Source organism: Chelonia mydas, chromosome 4 (genome assembly GCF_015237465.2).
Source record: "Chelonia mydas isolate rCheMyd1 chromosome 4, rCheMyd1.pri.v2, whole genome shotgun sequence".
Lineage (NCBI taxonomy): Eukaryota > Metazoa > Chordata > Testudines > Cheloniidae > Chelonia > Chelonia mydas.
Genome location: NC_057852.1, coordinates 128,457,196 through 128,474,752, shown reverse-complemented (window position 1 = coordinate 128,474,752; position 17,557 = coordinate 128,457,196). Strand labels below are relative to the sequence as shown.

The 17,557-nt window shown below is 46.2% G+C and overlaps 2 protein-coding genes across 4 annotated transcripts in view; one reads left to right on the top strand and one right to left on the bottom strand.

Moving 5' to 3' along the window:
- RPIA (ribose 5-phosphate isomerase A) overlaps positions 1-634 on the bottom strand; it is a 33,684-nt gene extending 33,050 nt beyond the window's left edge. The window contains exon 1 of the mRNA XM_037898315.2: positions 431-634. Within this exon, the coding sequence (XP_037754243.1) occupies positions 431-613 (183 nt within the window). The 5' untranslated portion in view covers positions 614-634. The remainder of the gene's footprint in view (positions 1-430) is intronic.
- A 14,141-nt stretch (positions 635-14,775) lies between these two features.
- The window catches only part of EIF2AK3 (eukaryotic translation initiation factor 2 alpha kinase 3), a 72,414-nt gene continuing 69,632 nt past the window's right edge, over positions 14,776-17,557 (top strand). For 2 of the 3 annotated variants that reach the window (XM_037898313.2, XM_037898312.2), the window contains exon 1: positions 14,776-15,136. In XM_037898313.2, coding sequence (XP_037754241.1) covers positions 14,877-15,136 — 260 coding nt within the window. In that variant the 5' untranslated portion in view covers positions 14,776-14,876. The remainder of the gene's footprint in view (positions 15,137-17,557) is intronic. The other variant, XM_037898311.2, reaches the window with a different exon arrangement.

Sequence of the window (17,557 nt, the reverse complement as noted above, 5' to 3'; positions counted from 1 at the left end):
TTGGTTAATACCCTTGAAAAGCAAGGGGCAAAAAGACTCCTTCACGGACAGTGAGGCTTGGCAGCAACCCTGCAAGCACAAGTGCAACAGGCACTTGGCCAGAGCTGGGTCAAACTATGCCATCCCCCCGCCACAAGCTTGGAAGCTGCAAGGGCAGAACCCCAGGGCAGCAAAATCCCCAGCCTCTTTGCACACAGGCACGTGTTAAAGTGCATGATTACTGGCATATTCACTTGGACAGGCACGATGCAAAACATTTTGCTGGGGGGCGGGGGGAAGGGGCCACTTTTACAACTCTCGGTGGGGGAGTGGGGGGGGGGGGTCTGATGCAGCCCGCCCAGACGAATTGAAGCTGCTGCAAACTCCGGGGGCCGCCCTTTGCAGAGACGGGGGGGGGGAATGGGGGGTCTTTCGAGGGTCCCCCACTCACCTTCACGTGGTTATCGACAGCTGCCCAGGCGGCCGCCCTCTTCGCCTCCTCGGACATGTCGCTGCGGCTGCCGAGCGGCCTGCGCGCTGGCAACGGCACGTGCGGAAGGGCCCGGCTCGCCCTCGCTCCGCCTGGGGGCAGCGCAGCCAGCAGCGCCCCGGCCAGCAGCCTCCCGCGCCGCATAGCGACCCCGCCCCGCCGCCCGCCTCCTCCGCGGCCTCCCCGCCCCCGGGGCCGCCCCACGCGCGCGCGGGAAGCCGGGGAAGGCGAGCGAGCGGGCGGGGGCTGGCACGGCCCGGCGGCGGCTGGGAGTTGTAGTGCCGCCGGCTGGGGGAGGGGGGTGCAAGGGCTGGGGAGCGGGGGGAACTACAGCTCCCACCATGCAGCCCGCCTGCCCCAAGCGGGCTGGCCGGGGAGCGGCTCCATGCCCGCTGGGGGTGCGCTGCTGCTCGGGAGGTCCAGTCCTGGGAGGGGAGCTCCCCCCCGGGGTGAACCTCGGGGCTGAAGCCGTGCGCCAGGGATGGGTGGGACGAGCGGCCCGGGGCCCCTGCCCCCTGGCGAGCGGCACAGCGCCTGTGGCACTCGTCACTTGTGCTGCGAGGGAGGAATAAGGGGGTCAAGGCCGCGCATGAGTCCGCGTGGCTACACTCTGCCGCCTTCTCCTTCCCCTCCGCGCTGCTGGTGGGTACAGCCCTTCTCCTGTGCCCTGGACTGCTGTGTGAAACCCTGTAACTCCCGGTTTCAGAGGAGCAGCCGGGTTAGTCTGTATCCGCAAAAAGAAAAGGAGGACTTGTGGCACCTTAGAGACTAACAAACTCCAGGTTTCAGAGTAATAGCTGTGTTAGTCTGTATTCGCAAAAAGAAAAGGAGTACTGGTGGCACCTTAGAGACTAACCAATTTATTTGAGCATGAGCTTTCGTGAGCTACAGCTCACTTCATCGGATGCATACTGTGGAAATTGCAGAATATCATTATTATATACACAGACACCATGAAACAATACCTCCTCCCACCCCACTCTCCTGCTGGTAATAGAGTGGGGTGGGAGGAGATATTGTTTCATGGTGTCTGTGTATATAATAATGTCTTCTGCAATTTCCACAGTATGCATCCGATGAAGTGAGCTGTAGCTCACGAAAGCTCATGCTCAAATAAATTGGTTAGTCTCTAAGGTGCCACCAGTACTCCTTAACAAACTCCAGTTTACCCCCAGTTCCCTTTATCTGAAAAATCCTAGTTCCCTGAAACCACAGTGGGCCCCCTGCAGCCCTACGTTAGGCCATGGCTCCACTTCAGCTGCTGTAGTGCTCTGCCTGTCCATGCTTCCTACATCCCTGTAAGGGGGTTTTCCATCTGTGTAGTTTTAATCCACCTCTCCAAGAGGCAATACCTAGGTTCACAGAAGACTTCTTCCCTGGAGTTTGCTGCATCTACACTGAGGGTTAGGCGATCTAATTACAGAGCTCAGGCTGCAAAATGTTTCACAGCCCTAAGTGATGTAGTTAGGTTGATCTGATTTTTTAAGTGTAATCCAGGCTTTAGTTAATTAGTTAGTTCTTTTTATCTGAACAGCCAGTTATCCAAAAGTTTCAGATCTCCTCCTGCCAGTGGGAACATGACATAACTTTGTTAAATCTACTTTAAAAATACTTGAGACTAAGGGTAGCATTTTCAAGAGTGCCTTAGTGATTTAAGCACCTAAATCATATTGAAAGTTGATATTGTTTAAGCATCTAAATCCCTTAGGAACTGTTGAACAATTTTATCCTAGGTCACTCCCTAGTTTGATCACCATTTAGTCTACCAATATTTTAAAAACTGTTTTAAATAAATTTATATGCTCCAACCATGTTGGCAATACAACCTTGAGAGATGGAAGTTTTAACATGTTGCTGCTTTTCTAGTGCAGATAGGGTCTAGACACCAAGATGGGGTGCTGTGTCCCAGCTTAGCGGGAGATCCTTATATCAAAACACTGAGATGCAGTAGTGAGGCACCTGACTATAAGCTTTCCTGAACGTGTTGGGACTTGTATCCACACATCATTGACCAAAGTTGTACAGCCCCGTCCTAGGATGCATGGGGTTCACTATAAAGTCTAATATGGGTTTTCAGGCAGTGAAGGTGCGCGGGAGGAGGGAATCTTTTTTGTTGTTGTTGTTTTTCCTAAATCCTGGCCAAGAATCCAGGAAATTAGAGGGGAGGCAGTCATTGATATTTAAGGACAAAATTTCATAGACCAAAATTTTCAGTCTTGGGTGCTTAAAATTAGGCTTCTAAATCCATATTTAGGCATTTAAATAAAAGTGACCTGGTTCTCAGAGGTGCTGAGCACCTACAAATCCTACTGAAGTTAATGGGAGCTGCTGGTGCTCAGCAGCACTTTTGAAAAATTCAGCTCACAAGTGACTAGAGAACATCCATTCACTTTGGTTCTGATAACGAAAAAGCCTCTGTTGCTTTTTTAACTTTTTATACTTCACTGACGTGCCTCAGTGCTTCTTGACGTACCTCGGAGCTTGTGGTGAGAACTCTCCACAATGTTGCTGTGATTTTTAGGGACTCGAAATAATCCCCTTTGTCATGGCTCACTGGGCAATGCTGGAGCGCTGGTCTTCAAATAATGGGGCATTCTTCCAGCAGAGCCTCTTTTGTCCAGAAATCAAACTTGGTTGATCCAAGCCAGCCTTCCTTTATGCAAGCTGTCAGTGACTTGCTATTAAGGAGTCAGTATGTGAAAAAGGCTGGACTTTTCTACTAGCTGCAAGAGACCTTTTCTAGTGAATTGTGCGCTGCCTGCTGAATAGTCTATTTTACAGTGCAAATCCACACATGGGATGCAATTTCTATCAGAAAAAGCCAGCTACCAAAAATCATTTTCTTCCATGTTGCATTAACCTGAAGTCTGATTTAGTGAGCTTGGTGTTTGGGCTGCTGCTATCCATAACAGGTGTGACTGCTCCCTGAGACAACAGCAGCATGCCTTCAGTTCTGGAGTGTTAGCATCGATTCAGCAAAGCTCTTTAAACACAGGCTTAGTTATAAGCAGGTGCTTCAATCCCAATGACTTCAATGGGACTTGAGGTTAAGCGTGTCCTTAAGTGCTGTGCTGAACTGTGGTCTTGATGGTGATAGAAAACTGAAGCAAAATACAAAATACTGGGGCCTGATTTTTATCCCTGCATCAGTCATTGAAGGGTCTGGCTTCAAGAATGTCTCAATGTGTATTGTGCTGAGGGAGCACAAATACTGCAGCTACAGAGAAAGGACATCTGCCAGCCTCTTCAATCAACATCTTCACTGAAGTGCAGGATAGGTTGGATTTGAGTGGATGCTGACCTATATAATCTTTCCTAAACTATCTTTATTTATGATAAGCAAATAGTTTGTGATGTAGCTTCACCAGTGCAAAGCTACGCTTGAAATGCGACAGCTGCAGTTGCGTCACTGTAGCAGTTCAGTGTAGACGCTACCTGTGTTGATGCCCCTTGCTGTAGTTAAGCCACCTCAAGAGGTGGTTGCTAGGGTGACAGAATTCTTCCCTGACCTAGTGCTGTCTGTACCTGAGGTTAGTTCAGCCTAAGTACATCGTTCCCGGGTGTGGATTTTTTACACTACTGAGGGACGTAGCTAGGTCAACCTAATTTTTTTAGTGCAGATCAGGCTCAAGTGTAGACAAAGAAAGCCAGGACTGTGGTGTTACCCTGTTTTCAAGCAGGAGAGAGCATCTCCTATGCAAATTGCAGCTTTCCTTGTGTATGCTTAGGGCTTGAATAGTGCGACTCCATCGATGGCTGGCCATTGACTGCTGGGATCAGGGCAAATTCCCAAGGTAGACAAAGGCCTGAGTTTGTAACCTCACGAGAGAACATAGTTACAGCTTGGTTTACACTAAAAAGTTAGGATGACCCAGCTATATTGCCCAGGGGTATGAAAAATCCACACCCCCTGAGTGACATAGTTAAGCCGACCTCACGCCCAGCCTAGACAGTGCTAGGTCAACAGAAGACCTCTTCCATCAACCTAGCTACCACCTCTCAGGGAGGTGGATTAACTACACCAACAGGAGAATCTCACCTGCCAATATAGGCAGTGGCTATACTGAAGCACTTCAGTGGTGCAACTGCAGTGTTTCAAGTGTAGATAATCTCTAAGACTCACAGGGTTGTCTGTTCACTTGAATTTATCATAAGTCTCATGCTATTTAGTGCTTTCCTTAAAGCCCCAGCTCCTGCGATCATTTTGTTACACTAGACTCTCAGCTCTCTCTTTTTTTAAAAAAAAAAAAGCAAGTTTCTAGTGTGGTTGCAGAGAAGAGCTTAAAAATATGAATCCCAAAGGTTCAAAACCCAGAAGGCAAATAAAAAGAAACCAATGTTAATAGGCAGCAGATTTAAAATAAATAAAAAGAAGTACCTTTTTTTTACACTATGTACAGTCAGCCTGTGAAGCTAATTGCTATAGGGTTGTGAAGGCCAAAAGTATAACTGGGTTCAAAAAAAGAATTAGATAAGTTCACAGAGCATAAGTTAATCAATGACTATTAGCTAAAATGGTCAGGGACAAAACCCCGTGCTCTGGGTGTTCGTAAACCTCCAACTGCTAGAAGCTGCGACAGAGGGTGGATCACTCAGAACTGTCCTGTTCATTGCCTCTGAAGCACCTGGCACTGGCCACCATCAGAGACAGGACACTGGGCTAGAGGGACCATTGGTCTGACCCATTATGTCAGTTTTATGTTCTTATGTCACTTGTATTGTGGGTTTTTTTTTTTAATCTCATGATTTTTAAACCAGTCTCAGGATTGTTGGAAGTCAGATGCATGATTTTTGATCTTAGGGTTGGCAATATTGTACTCAGTTAGTATCCATGTGTCATTCCTGCTAGCAGTTAAGCTGGGACATGGTTTATCCTTCTGTGATTAGTAGGTGCACTTTGTTTTTCAGTGTGGACAGACCTGTTTGACCATGTTTGTGTAACCATCTAAGTGGCACTCCTTCCTCCGAGCTGTTTGTGCGGTAGGGCATCTCAGAGCACCTGGACCCACATGTTGTAGGAGCATCCCAACTCTTCCCCCTGCAGAGGCATTATGGAGTAGCTATCCAGACATCACAATGCAGTAATACCAATATCGTAATGCAGCAAGTTAGGCATGGATGCATAAATGTGATGGTGTTGTGAAAGAAAAGCTACTGTACAGATATAGCTTAATTGTATTTGTTTAGCTCTGGTTAGATTCATTTATACCAATGTACAAATTATACATTGTACGGGACTGGGCCCAAACCAATGCACGACACAAGCACAAGGGAAGGCTTGCTGTTTTTGAACTTTTCCCCCCCTTGAGTTCCAGCCAAACCCATCTCTATTTGAAAGTGGCTAAAGTTCCTTTTGTAAGATCATGTGCTTGGCTGACACTCAGAAAATGACTACACCCAGCACCAACCCTGCTTTCCGCTGCTTTAACAAAACGGGAGGTATCTAAGCCTATTACATTTGAACAGAACTTCTTGAGACAATGTGGTAACGCTCGACCATTTTCACTAGGGAAAGTGCCTTAAGAAAGACCTGAGAAGCCCAAACCGTATGACCTGTAGCCAGGAATGGCTCGGCATCAGTATGGTACAGGGATTCGGATGCGGGCTTTGAAGTCTGCATGTAGGTTTTCTCTATCCAGGAGCACCAGCTCCAAAGCCTACTCTCCATATTACAGAAACTGCCAGAGGGCTTCCCCAAGGCTGGTTGACTCCACTAGTCAAGCTGTGCTCATTCCCCAAGCCAAGCCTACAGATGTGTGTGATGCGGTTGGAAAGGGTACAGGAACCCTTCAGCAGAAGATACCGACAGATGTGTTCCAGGATGGGGCAACCCAGGGCACAGTGAAGAGAGGGAGCCCCAGTTCAAGAGACAAATTACAAGCCAAAGGGACATGGCCCAATGCTGGTTAAGTAAGGACTTGTCGACATTAGAAAGCTATACCACTTTAGCTACACTGATATAATCAAAGCAGTGCAACCCCCTCCTCCCCCCCCCAGTGAAGACATATATTGGTATAAAGGTGCTTGCATGTGTAGAACTATTCCCATATGGGGAGGGGAATAATTATACTGGTATGAATCACCTTTATACTGGTATAACTGCATCCCCACTAGGGCTTTTATTGGTGTAATCATTTTGGTATGAAAATCGCACCCCTAAACAAAATAGTTATATCAGTGTAACTTTTACGTGTAGACCAGGCCTAAGATTCAGTTTATCAGGATTGTTCTGTATACTACTTATTTATTTGGATTGTATTGTAGGCGTACGAAGGAGCGCCAGTCATGTACCAGATCCCCATTTTGCTAGGTGTTGTACAAACAGAACATTAAGGTAGTCCCTGCCCCCAAAGAGCTTAGAAGAGATTCGAATGAAGTTCTTGATCACTCACCACTTTGCAAGAGTAGGGTGTATAAAGGGATCCTGTCAACTGAAAAATCACACTTCTGTGTCTGAATATTTTTATTTCTGAGTGGCATTTCAAGTGACACCTATGATTCCTTTAACTAAAAGAATTATTTTTCTGTTTGTTCCTCATGCTTACTTCATGCATGCAACTTTGTGTATAGTCAGTTTCACTGTGTCCCTAAGTAGTCCTAACATTGCTTCCCCTCTTTGGCCTGGTGTTCCTAAGAAAAAAAGGTGTGTTCTCTTGAGTTAGCTTACATGTGATAAATAATGCAAAGTAAAATCCTAGCAAAGACCAGGCAGTTTGTGGTTTTCACACAACGTAGCAGGTCAAATTAATGATTAATCATATTGATCTTTCACATGACAACAGGGATGAGAAAAACATTTAAAAAAACCAAACTAATGTGACTGTATTTCTACACAAATGGACAAGGGAGATTCAAGGGCAGGCTTACTATCTGAAAATACTTCTAACTATTTTTTTTAAAATTGACTACTTTTCAAACTGTTAGTATCCCTTTAATCTTGGTGGTGTTGTCATATCCCCGTGTAGGTCATTTCATTCTGCCTACTTAAAATTTTACCCTGCAATCTCAGGTTCAGAAATATATCAGCTGGATACAACTTTCTTTAGTTTTTGTCTCTGTTATACTGTGTTTTGATCTGCTGTACTGTTTGAAAAGTCACTGCATTTCACTCTGCACATGACAGGCTCTCAGTGGTGGTTGTGGGTAAAGTGATTCTTATCTGTGTAGTCCCTAGATTATGTTTGAATTCTTCTGGATGGAAAGCACTCTGCTAATTATCATCACTCTGAACAGTATTAATTTACATCACCCTTGGAGTGAGAGTCTCAAGGTACATTAATGTATTTTTCACTTGTTGCAACATGGACAGGCCACAAGATGGCACATTATTTCTTTCACTGCCCAGCCCTATTAGTTATAGAAAGCATCTACCTAAATATAGTCCTGAACGATCACGATAGTTTCCAACCAATGGACCAAATTCGGTGATGAATCCTGGTCACATGCCATCTGAGGCACGTTGCACGTACCCTAAGAAGAAGATGGTATTTAGATGAAAAATACCTTTTAGACTGACTACAGCTTCCTGCAATTGCAGGTTATAGTTTCCAGATAAATGACTGGTCAGATATTAAGTTGATACTATACTGGATCAAAATTAATCTAATAAATACTATCAGGACTGAATGCAGTTCCCATCACACAGAAGGAAGTTTTGTTTTCCTGGCACAATTTTTTTTTATATTGTGTAACATACTTTCCTGTACATAATACAGGTGTTTGTTTTAAGGACTTGCATATATCATTGCCACATCACCTATTGAATTAACCTCCCAGAAGAGGAAATCAATCAATTTTAAATTGCACAATGCCATATTCTATGTATAATAAAAGTTTTTTATGAACCAGAACCGACTCTTGAGAACAAGTAAAATGATTTGAAGTTCAGTTATAATCTGATATTTATTACTTTTTCTGGTTACTAGTAGCTATAAACACCCTGGGCTGTTATTTCAAACTGGCAAGAGATATGTTACTGGAATTCAGGTGGGAGAGCACTATGTTTTCTCTGGGACAGTACTAATTTTTAAGTGTAACGGAGTTAACTTTGGACATGGCAGTTCATAGCATTGCCCGTTAGCATCGTGTTCTATTTAATACCTTGTGCTCACTGTTGTGTCTAAATATTTTCATGCTACAAGGCTGTGCTGCACCAGTGTGTGTAAATGTCATCTTTACCCTATGTCTATGGCCTTTGTTACCTGGTTCTTGGGGAACCAGGGCACAGTATCCAGCCTGTCTGACTCATGAAGGACACCCATTCCCTCCCACCCCACAGCCTCTGCTTGAACCAAAACTAATCAGAAGAAAGACTTACAAAAAGCAATGAAAAGGAGGTGGGAGACACACCTAAACCCCTTGGGACAAGGGTGATAGGATTAAGGCAACTCTCCTAGCCTCATTTGCATCGAAGATGGGACAGGGCATCTCCATTAGCATACAGAATGGAGAACAGAGATTCCAAGGCAAGAACCGCACTGAACTCTGGGACCAGAAAAGCAGGGAAGCAATTTCCATCCCACCATCAACCTCAGCCTGGACCACTCCACACAAGAGATCCACTTCCTGGACACTACAGTGCTAATAAACGATGGTCACATAAACACCACCCTATACCGGAAACCTACTGAGCGCTATTCCTACCTACATGCCTCCAGCTTTCACCCTGACCACACCACACGATCCATTGTCTACAGCCAAGCTCTGCGATACAACCGCATTTGCTCCAACCCCTCAGACAGAGACAAACACCTACAAGATCTCTATCAAGCATTCTTACAACTACAATACCCACCTGCGGAAGTGAAGAAACAGATTGATAGAGCCAGAAGAGTTCCCAGAAGTCACCTACTACAGGACAGGCCTAACAAAGAAAATAACAGAACGCCACTAGCCGTCACCTTCAGCCCCCAACTAAAACCCCTCCAACGCATTATTAAGGATCTACAACCGATCCTGAAGGATGACCCAACACTCTCCCAAATCTTGGGAGACAGGCCAGTCCTTGCCTACAGACAGCCCCCCAACCTGAAGCAAATACTCACCAGCAACCACATACCACACAACAGAACCACTAACCCAGGAACTTATCCTTGCAACAAAGCCCATTGCCAACTGTGCCCACATATCTATTCAGGGGACACAATCACAGGGCCTAATCACATCAGCCACACTATCAGAGGCTCGTTCACCTGCACATCCACCAATGTGATATATGCCATCATGTGCCAGCAATGCCCCTCTGCCATGTACATTGGTCAAACTGGACAGTCTCTACGTAAAAGAATAAATGGACACAAATCAGACGTCAAGAATTATAACGTTCATAAACCAGTCGGAGAACACTTCAATCTCTCTGGTCACGCGATTACAGACATGAAAGTTGCAATATTACAACAAAAAAACTTCAAAACCAGACTCCAGCAAGAGACTGTTGAATTGGAATTCATTTGCAAATTGGATACAATTAACTTAGGCTTGAATAGAGACTGGGAGTGGCTAAGTTATTATGCAAGGTAACCTATTTCCCCTTGTTTTTTCCTACCCCCTCCCCCTCTCCTCAGACGTTCTTGTTAAACCCTGGATTTGTGCTGGAAATGGCCAACCTTGATTATCATACACATTGTAAGGAGAGTGATCACTTTAGATAAGCTATTTCCAACAGGAGAGTGGGTTTGTGTGTGTGTGGGGTGGGGGGGGGGGAACCTGGATTTGTGCTAGAAATGGCCCAACTTGATTATCATACACATTGTAAGGAGAGTGATCACTTTAGATAAGCTATTACCAGCAGGAGAGTGGGGTGGGGAGAGAGAAAACCTTTTGTAGTGGTAAACACCCATTTTTTCATGCTTTGTGTGTATAAAAAGATCTTCTATACTTTCCACAGTATGCATCCGATGAAGTGAGCTGTAGCTCACGAAAGCTTATGCTCAAATAAATTGGTTAGTCTCTAAGGTGCCACAAGTACTCCTTTTCTTTTTGCGAATACAGACTAACACGGCTGTTACTCTGAAACCTGTCATTTAATATTGTAACTGTTTTGTTTGTTTGGCTTTCCTTGTTGTATGGTCATTACCTAGCAATAAATAACTTTTGTGGTTACGCCGGTTGCTTCCCTCCCTCTCTCACTCTCTCTCTTTTGTGTTTTTGGCTTCCCCTTTCGCTCTGCAGTAACGCTCCTCATACCTAAGGTAAAGATCCCTGCAGCGCCCAAAAATCATGTAGGGTTTTCTCATCAAGTGGGTTACTACCAGAACAATTGTAACATGAAAGTGGGGACAGATCTGTGCTGACCTTGTAGCATAGGAAGATGGCAACTCGAAAGTGCTGCTCGACCCAGCTGCTCAGGCGTGCTCTATTCCAGTGCAGTGCCCATGGCATAGGAGGGTGACAGCTTGAAAGTGTTGCTCGACCCAGCCTGCTGAGTCCAGGGACATATAAGGGGTCAGCTTGGGAGTGCTGATTGACACAGTCCTCTCAGACGTGCTCAGTTAACGTGTGCATGTGTTCATCTGACTCTGGGGCTGGAGGAACCCACCCCTGGGGAACCTAGGTCCTGCAAGATAGCTCCACTGGGAGGGGCATGCAGAAGGGAGAAGTAGAGCTCTTTATGAGAACACAAGTGACACACGCAGTACATTGATAGAATTACAGAATCTCACCCCAGAAGAGTAACCCTAATAAGTGAATGTACCCCAAAGTAACGGACAAATCTGGTAACACCTGGGGTAAAGAGGGATGGTGATAATTTACGGGTATCAGTGCAGGCGACTAGGGACACATTCTGCCAAATTCTCCATATTCTGCCATCATTTTCCACAGGTGTGGATCATTGAATCAGGTATCTCACTACTGAGGGTAAGCAAGGATGTAAGGGTGCATCTACTACACACGTGTGACTTCAGACCTGGTCCATATGCTACTTGCCTGTAAGTGCTTTGGTCCCTGCACAAGTGATTTCCGAGTGGCATGAGAAAGTTTCATTCAGTGGAGGAAGAACAAAGCAGCTCTGCCAAGGAACCTTTGGCAGAGGATTGGCGAATACGTCCAAGAAAGTTTCCTAGAGATCTCTCTGGAGGATTCCCATGAAATCTTGGTGTGCATCAACACACTGTTCCGCTGCGCTGCTTACCTGCACAGGGGTATTTGTAGCGCACTCAGACACAGCTAGTCTTTCACATTTCTGTCCCTTCACCCACTTCTACAGTACACAAAGCAAAAGAAAGCTGAATGTCATATAACCAAGCAGCATCAACTCAAAAAGATCACTTACCAGGGGGTCTCCTCTCCTGCTTCTTGCTCACTGGAGATGTACTGCTCGGACTAGCTAGACACCTCCGGAGTAGAGAAGTGTTCCTGACTTGCCATCCTACCTGGCGACCCTGCCGTGGGCTCCACAACATCCTCCAATTCCGCCTCTTCGTCCACGACTGCATCCTCGGGCTTCAGTCAACTTTCTGCCACCTCCAGCTCCGCAGAAGTATCATGGGTCTCTTGGCGGCAAAGGTGGGATCGCCACCAAAGATAGCATCCAGGTCTTTGTAGAAGCAGCAGGTCTTCGGTGTAGCACTGAAGTGATGGTTTGCCTCCCTTGCCTTCTGGTATGCCTGCCTCATCGCCTGTATCTTCGCTTGGCACTGCACCGTGTCCCGTTCGTAGCTCTTTTCACACAAGCCAGGAGAAATCTGCCCATAGGTATCAAAGTTCCTGTGGCTGGAGCACAGCTGGGACTGAACAGCCTCCTCTTGCCATATACTCAGCAGATCCAATGGCTCCACAGTGGTACAAGGCGGAGAGCGTTTGCCGTGTGGAACCACCATGATCAAGGTGCAATGTGAGCTCTCCATGCTGAGCAAACAGGAAGTGGAATTTGAAAAATTCCCAGGCCTTTAAAGGGGATGGGCAGATGCTTGTTTACATGGCTGCAGGGCAGCGGAGTTGGAACTGCTGACCAGAGCGGTCAGGATGGGCATTATGGGACACCTCCTGGAGGCCATTTACAGTGACAAAACCAAGCGCAGTGTCTGCACTGACACTTTGTCGATAAAACTTTGTGCAAAAAGCTCTATGCAGCTCATCAAAGTGGTTTTATTTTGTTAACAAAACAGGAGAGTTTTGTTGGCAAAAGTAGCATTGTAATGTGTACACCTCTGCTGTTTTGTCGAGAAAACTCGGTAGTGTAGTCAAGGCCTAAATATCAGTATGCCAAGATACAATGCAGTGCTGATGTGTCTAAGAGTTTTCAGATTGCTTTGAGATGTCTGAATGCCATCATGCCGCAAGGCAATGCAATGACATCATACCATGAAAATCTGTCTAATCATCATGTCAAGAGGAAATGTGCTGACAATGCAGCTAAATATCATTCCACTACAACAATACATTCAACAGCCATCACAGTGTGATAGGTTTCAGAGTAACAGCCGTGTTAGTCTGTATTCGCAAAAAGAAAAGGAGTACTTGTGGCACCTTAGAGACTAACCAATTTATTTGAGCATAAGCTTTCGTGAGCTACAGCTCACTTCATCGGATGCATACTGTGGAAACAACTGAATGACATCATGCTACACATTGCTATACTAAAAAGCATCACGCCAGGGTGCAACATGTTGACAAAAACTAAACTTCACAGCATATCTCAGCCACATAAATAAATAATTATAATAATAGCTCTTATACACCATTTTAACTATTTGTATATAATATCAAACGTGTATGGCATGGGTACAGTACAGTACAGACAAGTAAGAAATAAAGACTTCTTCCACACAGAGCATTGTAAGGCCAGCATCCATCAAACTGATGCTCTTGTGGGAGTGCTGCAATGCCCTGCTCTGGTGCTATATGTCAGTGTCACAGCAATGCCCCACACAGTCAAGGTGATGCCTTATGCTGTCAAAGTGCCATGACATCCTGCACTGATGCTATGTCTCAATGTCATGGCCATGGCCAGTGCCGTCACAGCAATACCTTGTATTATCAGGCTGAGGGGTCATGGTGCCATGTGTTGTGGTCCCTCACTGTTGAACATACAAATCAATATACTGGATCAGATCTGAGGGCCACGTAGGCAAGTATCATGTCTCTGACAGTGACCAGAAGAAGGAAGGTGTAAAACGCTAGAGCAAGCAGAGGTAGGGTAATCTGCCCACCACAGAATGCTCATCCTACCATCTAATAATCAGAGATTGGTCGAAGCTGCAAAGCATGAAGTTTAAGATCCCATCCACGACATTATTTTAGCCCTTTTCGGCTCCTTGGAGCTAAGATCAAGTGTAAGTAGTCCCTTGGTCTATCAAAGGCTGCGATCAAGTGTCTTGATGTTTTTGGTCTTTTGGCCCCGAGATGAAAACCTTGTCTGTGTCTCTTGGACCATGAAGTACAAACATTATTAATTATGATAAATTTAGATCTTCTTCTTATCTAAACACCCAATCCCTTTTTGAATCTTCCTAAGTTCTTGGCCTCCACAGTTTCCTGTGGCAGTGAGTTCCACAGCCTAATCACATGCTGGGTGAAAACAGTAATTCCCTGTCTCCGTTCTGAATTTGCTGCCTCTCCATGTCCCGGACCATCCCCGGGGGTGGTGTCAAGAAGCAGGGAGAACAGAAGCAGCAGCTCCCCCTCTTTAGACCATATACCTGGCTCCCGGCCTAGGTGTCACCCGTATCCCAGGATCCTTTAGGGCCTCTCCTGTCAGAATCAGGAGATCTTGGGTCACGTAGCCCTGGCATAGCTCAAACCCCCGCCCTGACTGTGTCTCTGCAGCTCCCCCGTCCCCTGAGAGCGGGCGAGTCCATTCCGCCCCGGTCCCTTTAAGACACCCCCCTATTTTCTCATCCTCTTGGTTTGCCCCAGGTGCCTCCATTGAGACAGCCCCTTTCGACACTCAAAATCGGCCACGTATGAAACACTAGAGTTGCCCAATCAGGAAGAGGCGGAGATAGCCGACCCCAATCGTCGCGCTCCATCCGTCGTCTCCAAATTATCCAATCAGAAACAGGTTTGAAGGCGGAGTACCGAATCACAGAGAAGGAAAGGAAGTGACTTCTTTCCATTGGCCAGTCTGATTTAGTAGGCGAGACTGCGTATACATCTCATTGGTCAGCAGGTGTGTTGACTAACATCGTCACTGTGCCCGCCCGGTTGAGCCAGATAGACCAATCAGAAACAGGTACTGGTTCGTATGACACCAAGTCTGTCAAATGGGCTTCCTCCCTCGGAAGGGGCGGGGAAGCAGCAAGAGCGGTTGTGCGCAGGACGCCGGTACGTGGCCGCGGGCAGGCGGGAGGGGGCGGGCTGAGCGGGGTTGGTTGCGGCGTGGCGGTGCCCCGTTCTCCTGGTGGCGGGAGCGAGTGTTCATGTCCTAGCGGCCGGCGCGGCGGGGCCGGGCTGAGGGGGCCGCTCCATGCGGGCGCCGCGGTGCCGGAGCGCTCTGGCTGCCCTGGCGGTGCTGGTGCTGCTGGGGGCGGCGGCCCCCGAGCCGGCTCGCGGCGATGCCCGTGGAGGCGAGGTCGGGTTCGGGCTCGGGGCGGCCGCGGCCCCCGCCGCTCTCCCCGCTGGGCCCGACGGGATCGTGGAGGACGATGAGGCCGGGGTGGCGGCTGCGGGGCCCGGGGAGCAGGAGCCCGAGGAGGAGGAGGAGGAGGAGACCCGGCCCGGCGGCAGGTGAGCGGGTGGCGGGGCAGGGGCACCGAGGGGGCTGAATCGGGGATGGCGGGGATTCTGCCAGTGGGTTGCCGGGGAAGGGACGAGAGGAGGGAGATGAGCGCGCAAGGGAGGTGAAAGTGATGGGCAAGGGGGCTAGGTGGGAGGGGTTGCAGGCAGGATGGGGGGGGCTGGGGGTGCAGGGAAGAAGGGGGACTAGGAGGGGGCGCGGACATGGTGCTGTGGGCAAGTTTCTGGGTAGAACCCACAAGTAGGTTTAGTGTTCTCTCCCTTTACGCCCTGTCGGGGTGAAGGGCGTTTGTTGTTGCCCTGGCCTTGTTTTCATTACATGGTAGGAGTAGTCCCCGTTGTTTGTCTGCTCTGGCTTGTCATTGCGGGTGGGAAAGTGATAGCTGTGGGTCTGGCTCCTTCCTTAGTTTATTACTGGGAAGCAGCTCCACCTTGTGCCTTGTTTAAAGTGTCTGGGCTCCTGGATCTGTAGTTTACTAAGTCTTTTTATTTATCCTATGTCCTCTCCCAAACACCTGCATATAATAGGTTGTTAAAGTGTATTATGCACCTTTCTGTCATCCTGCTCTACATTGGAGAAGAAAAGGATTCTAATTAAAGCTTAATTTGTCTTTTCCTTTCATGTGTAATAATATACACATTGGTGTGCACTAGAACAGGAAAAAAAGATGAAAAACAAACTACCTTTTCCATTGGTTTGTTTCCCCCCATTCTGCAACGTATTGGGGCAAACTTGGATAAAAATCATTGGTGAACAGATGATTCTAATAAAGAGGTGATTAAAATACAAAAGTAACATTGAGCAGTCTCCAGTGCATCTCTGATCTGGCTGAAGAAAGATCAGGAATTATGTCATTGCAGGAGCTAAAGGGGAAGAATATGATCAAGTATCACTTTTTTCTTCTAATGAAGCAAAGTACACTTCCAGACTTTGTTTTGAAGTGAGAGATTTGAAGCCTTGAGTTCACAGATGCTAGAATAATTCAGTTTCTACAAGTAACTGTCTGATTAACCCACATCCTGTGCCAGTTTAAGATTTTCCTCCCTCTTAAACAGTGAAGAGTCATTCTTTTGTGTGTTGGCTCATTAAAAATTATAACTTGGCTTGCTGCGCTTCTCATTCTGGCTAGGGGAAAAAGCAGCCTTCTGTTCTTCAATTTAAAATTTGCAAAATACATTTTACATTGAACTACTGGAAGTAATCTTGGGTTATCTGTCTGTATAAAATATTCAACCTAATAATTTGAAGCCAAAGACTAAAGACAGCCATTCTCTGATTAGTGCACTAGAATAGGCTGTTATTGGATGACTGGTAGAATTGCTATGTAGCTGTAGTAGGAGTGAGGAATTACCATAAATGTTAATTCTTTGTGTTAGTTGCCTGTACGTGAAAGATGCAGACTCTTATCTGGATTCACACTTGTTCAGTTGCTCTTGAGCAGTAGACTATGGCACTGCCGAGGGTAGCTGAACTCAGGCCATTAGTTGTTAAAATAAATTGGTGTTGCAATAACTGTTAAATCAATACAATGAGCATTCTATATTGTAGCTTGTGAGGGGTTTTTCCTATCCTCCCAAGATACAGTAAATATTCAGAGGGTTATTAAATTGTAAAGTTCAATGACACAAGGGCTGAAAAATGTTGTTATACATAGATGTTTAGGTGCATAGGTTATAAAATTGGAGGAGCACTTTGCTATTTGCTGACTTTGTATTCTACAGTCAGCTTGCAGTATCTTTTATATATTGTGCTTGAGAAGATACTCTTAGTAGTTCCAAATATGGCTTGATTTATTTGTTTAAAGAGCAGTAGAAGGGATGCTAATTCTCAAGTGTTGGGCTGACCTGACTGTTCAGTGTAGAGAGTGGTTGTTTTTGTTTTGAGTTTCCTTAAACAAAAACATTGAAGCTTGTCTATACTGCAGATACAACTGCTGTGGACCCAGTGACAATGCAGTTGTTCCTTGTCCTGGTTACATGTCCCCTTGCATGGGTTTATCTTGTGTTGTAGTCAGAACCCTAATTCAGTTTCTGTAACTGGGCAGGTGAGGTCCTATGTATTTTGCTAGTGGAATAGAGTTGTAATGGGGTTACCTAAAAGCATGGTAGTAGACGTAGTGCACTCTGTCCATAAATAGATACTGCTAGAGGTGTTTGGCTCCAGATTTGACTAGCTTTTTCATCTGTGTGAAAAATCTATCTGTGGCATTTTCTGTATTAATTTAAAAGGAGAAATCAATGCAAGGAGCACTTAAGTATCTGTGAATGAAGGACAGAAAATTAGTAATTCCAAAAGGATTATTACAAACAGCTGGATGGAAAGAGTTTAACATTATGACGAACTTTGACATAGTTTATTAAATTTCAAATGTACTTGTATAATATTTCTCATAAGTGCAGTCCTTAGCTGTT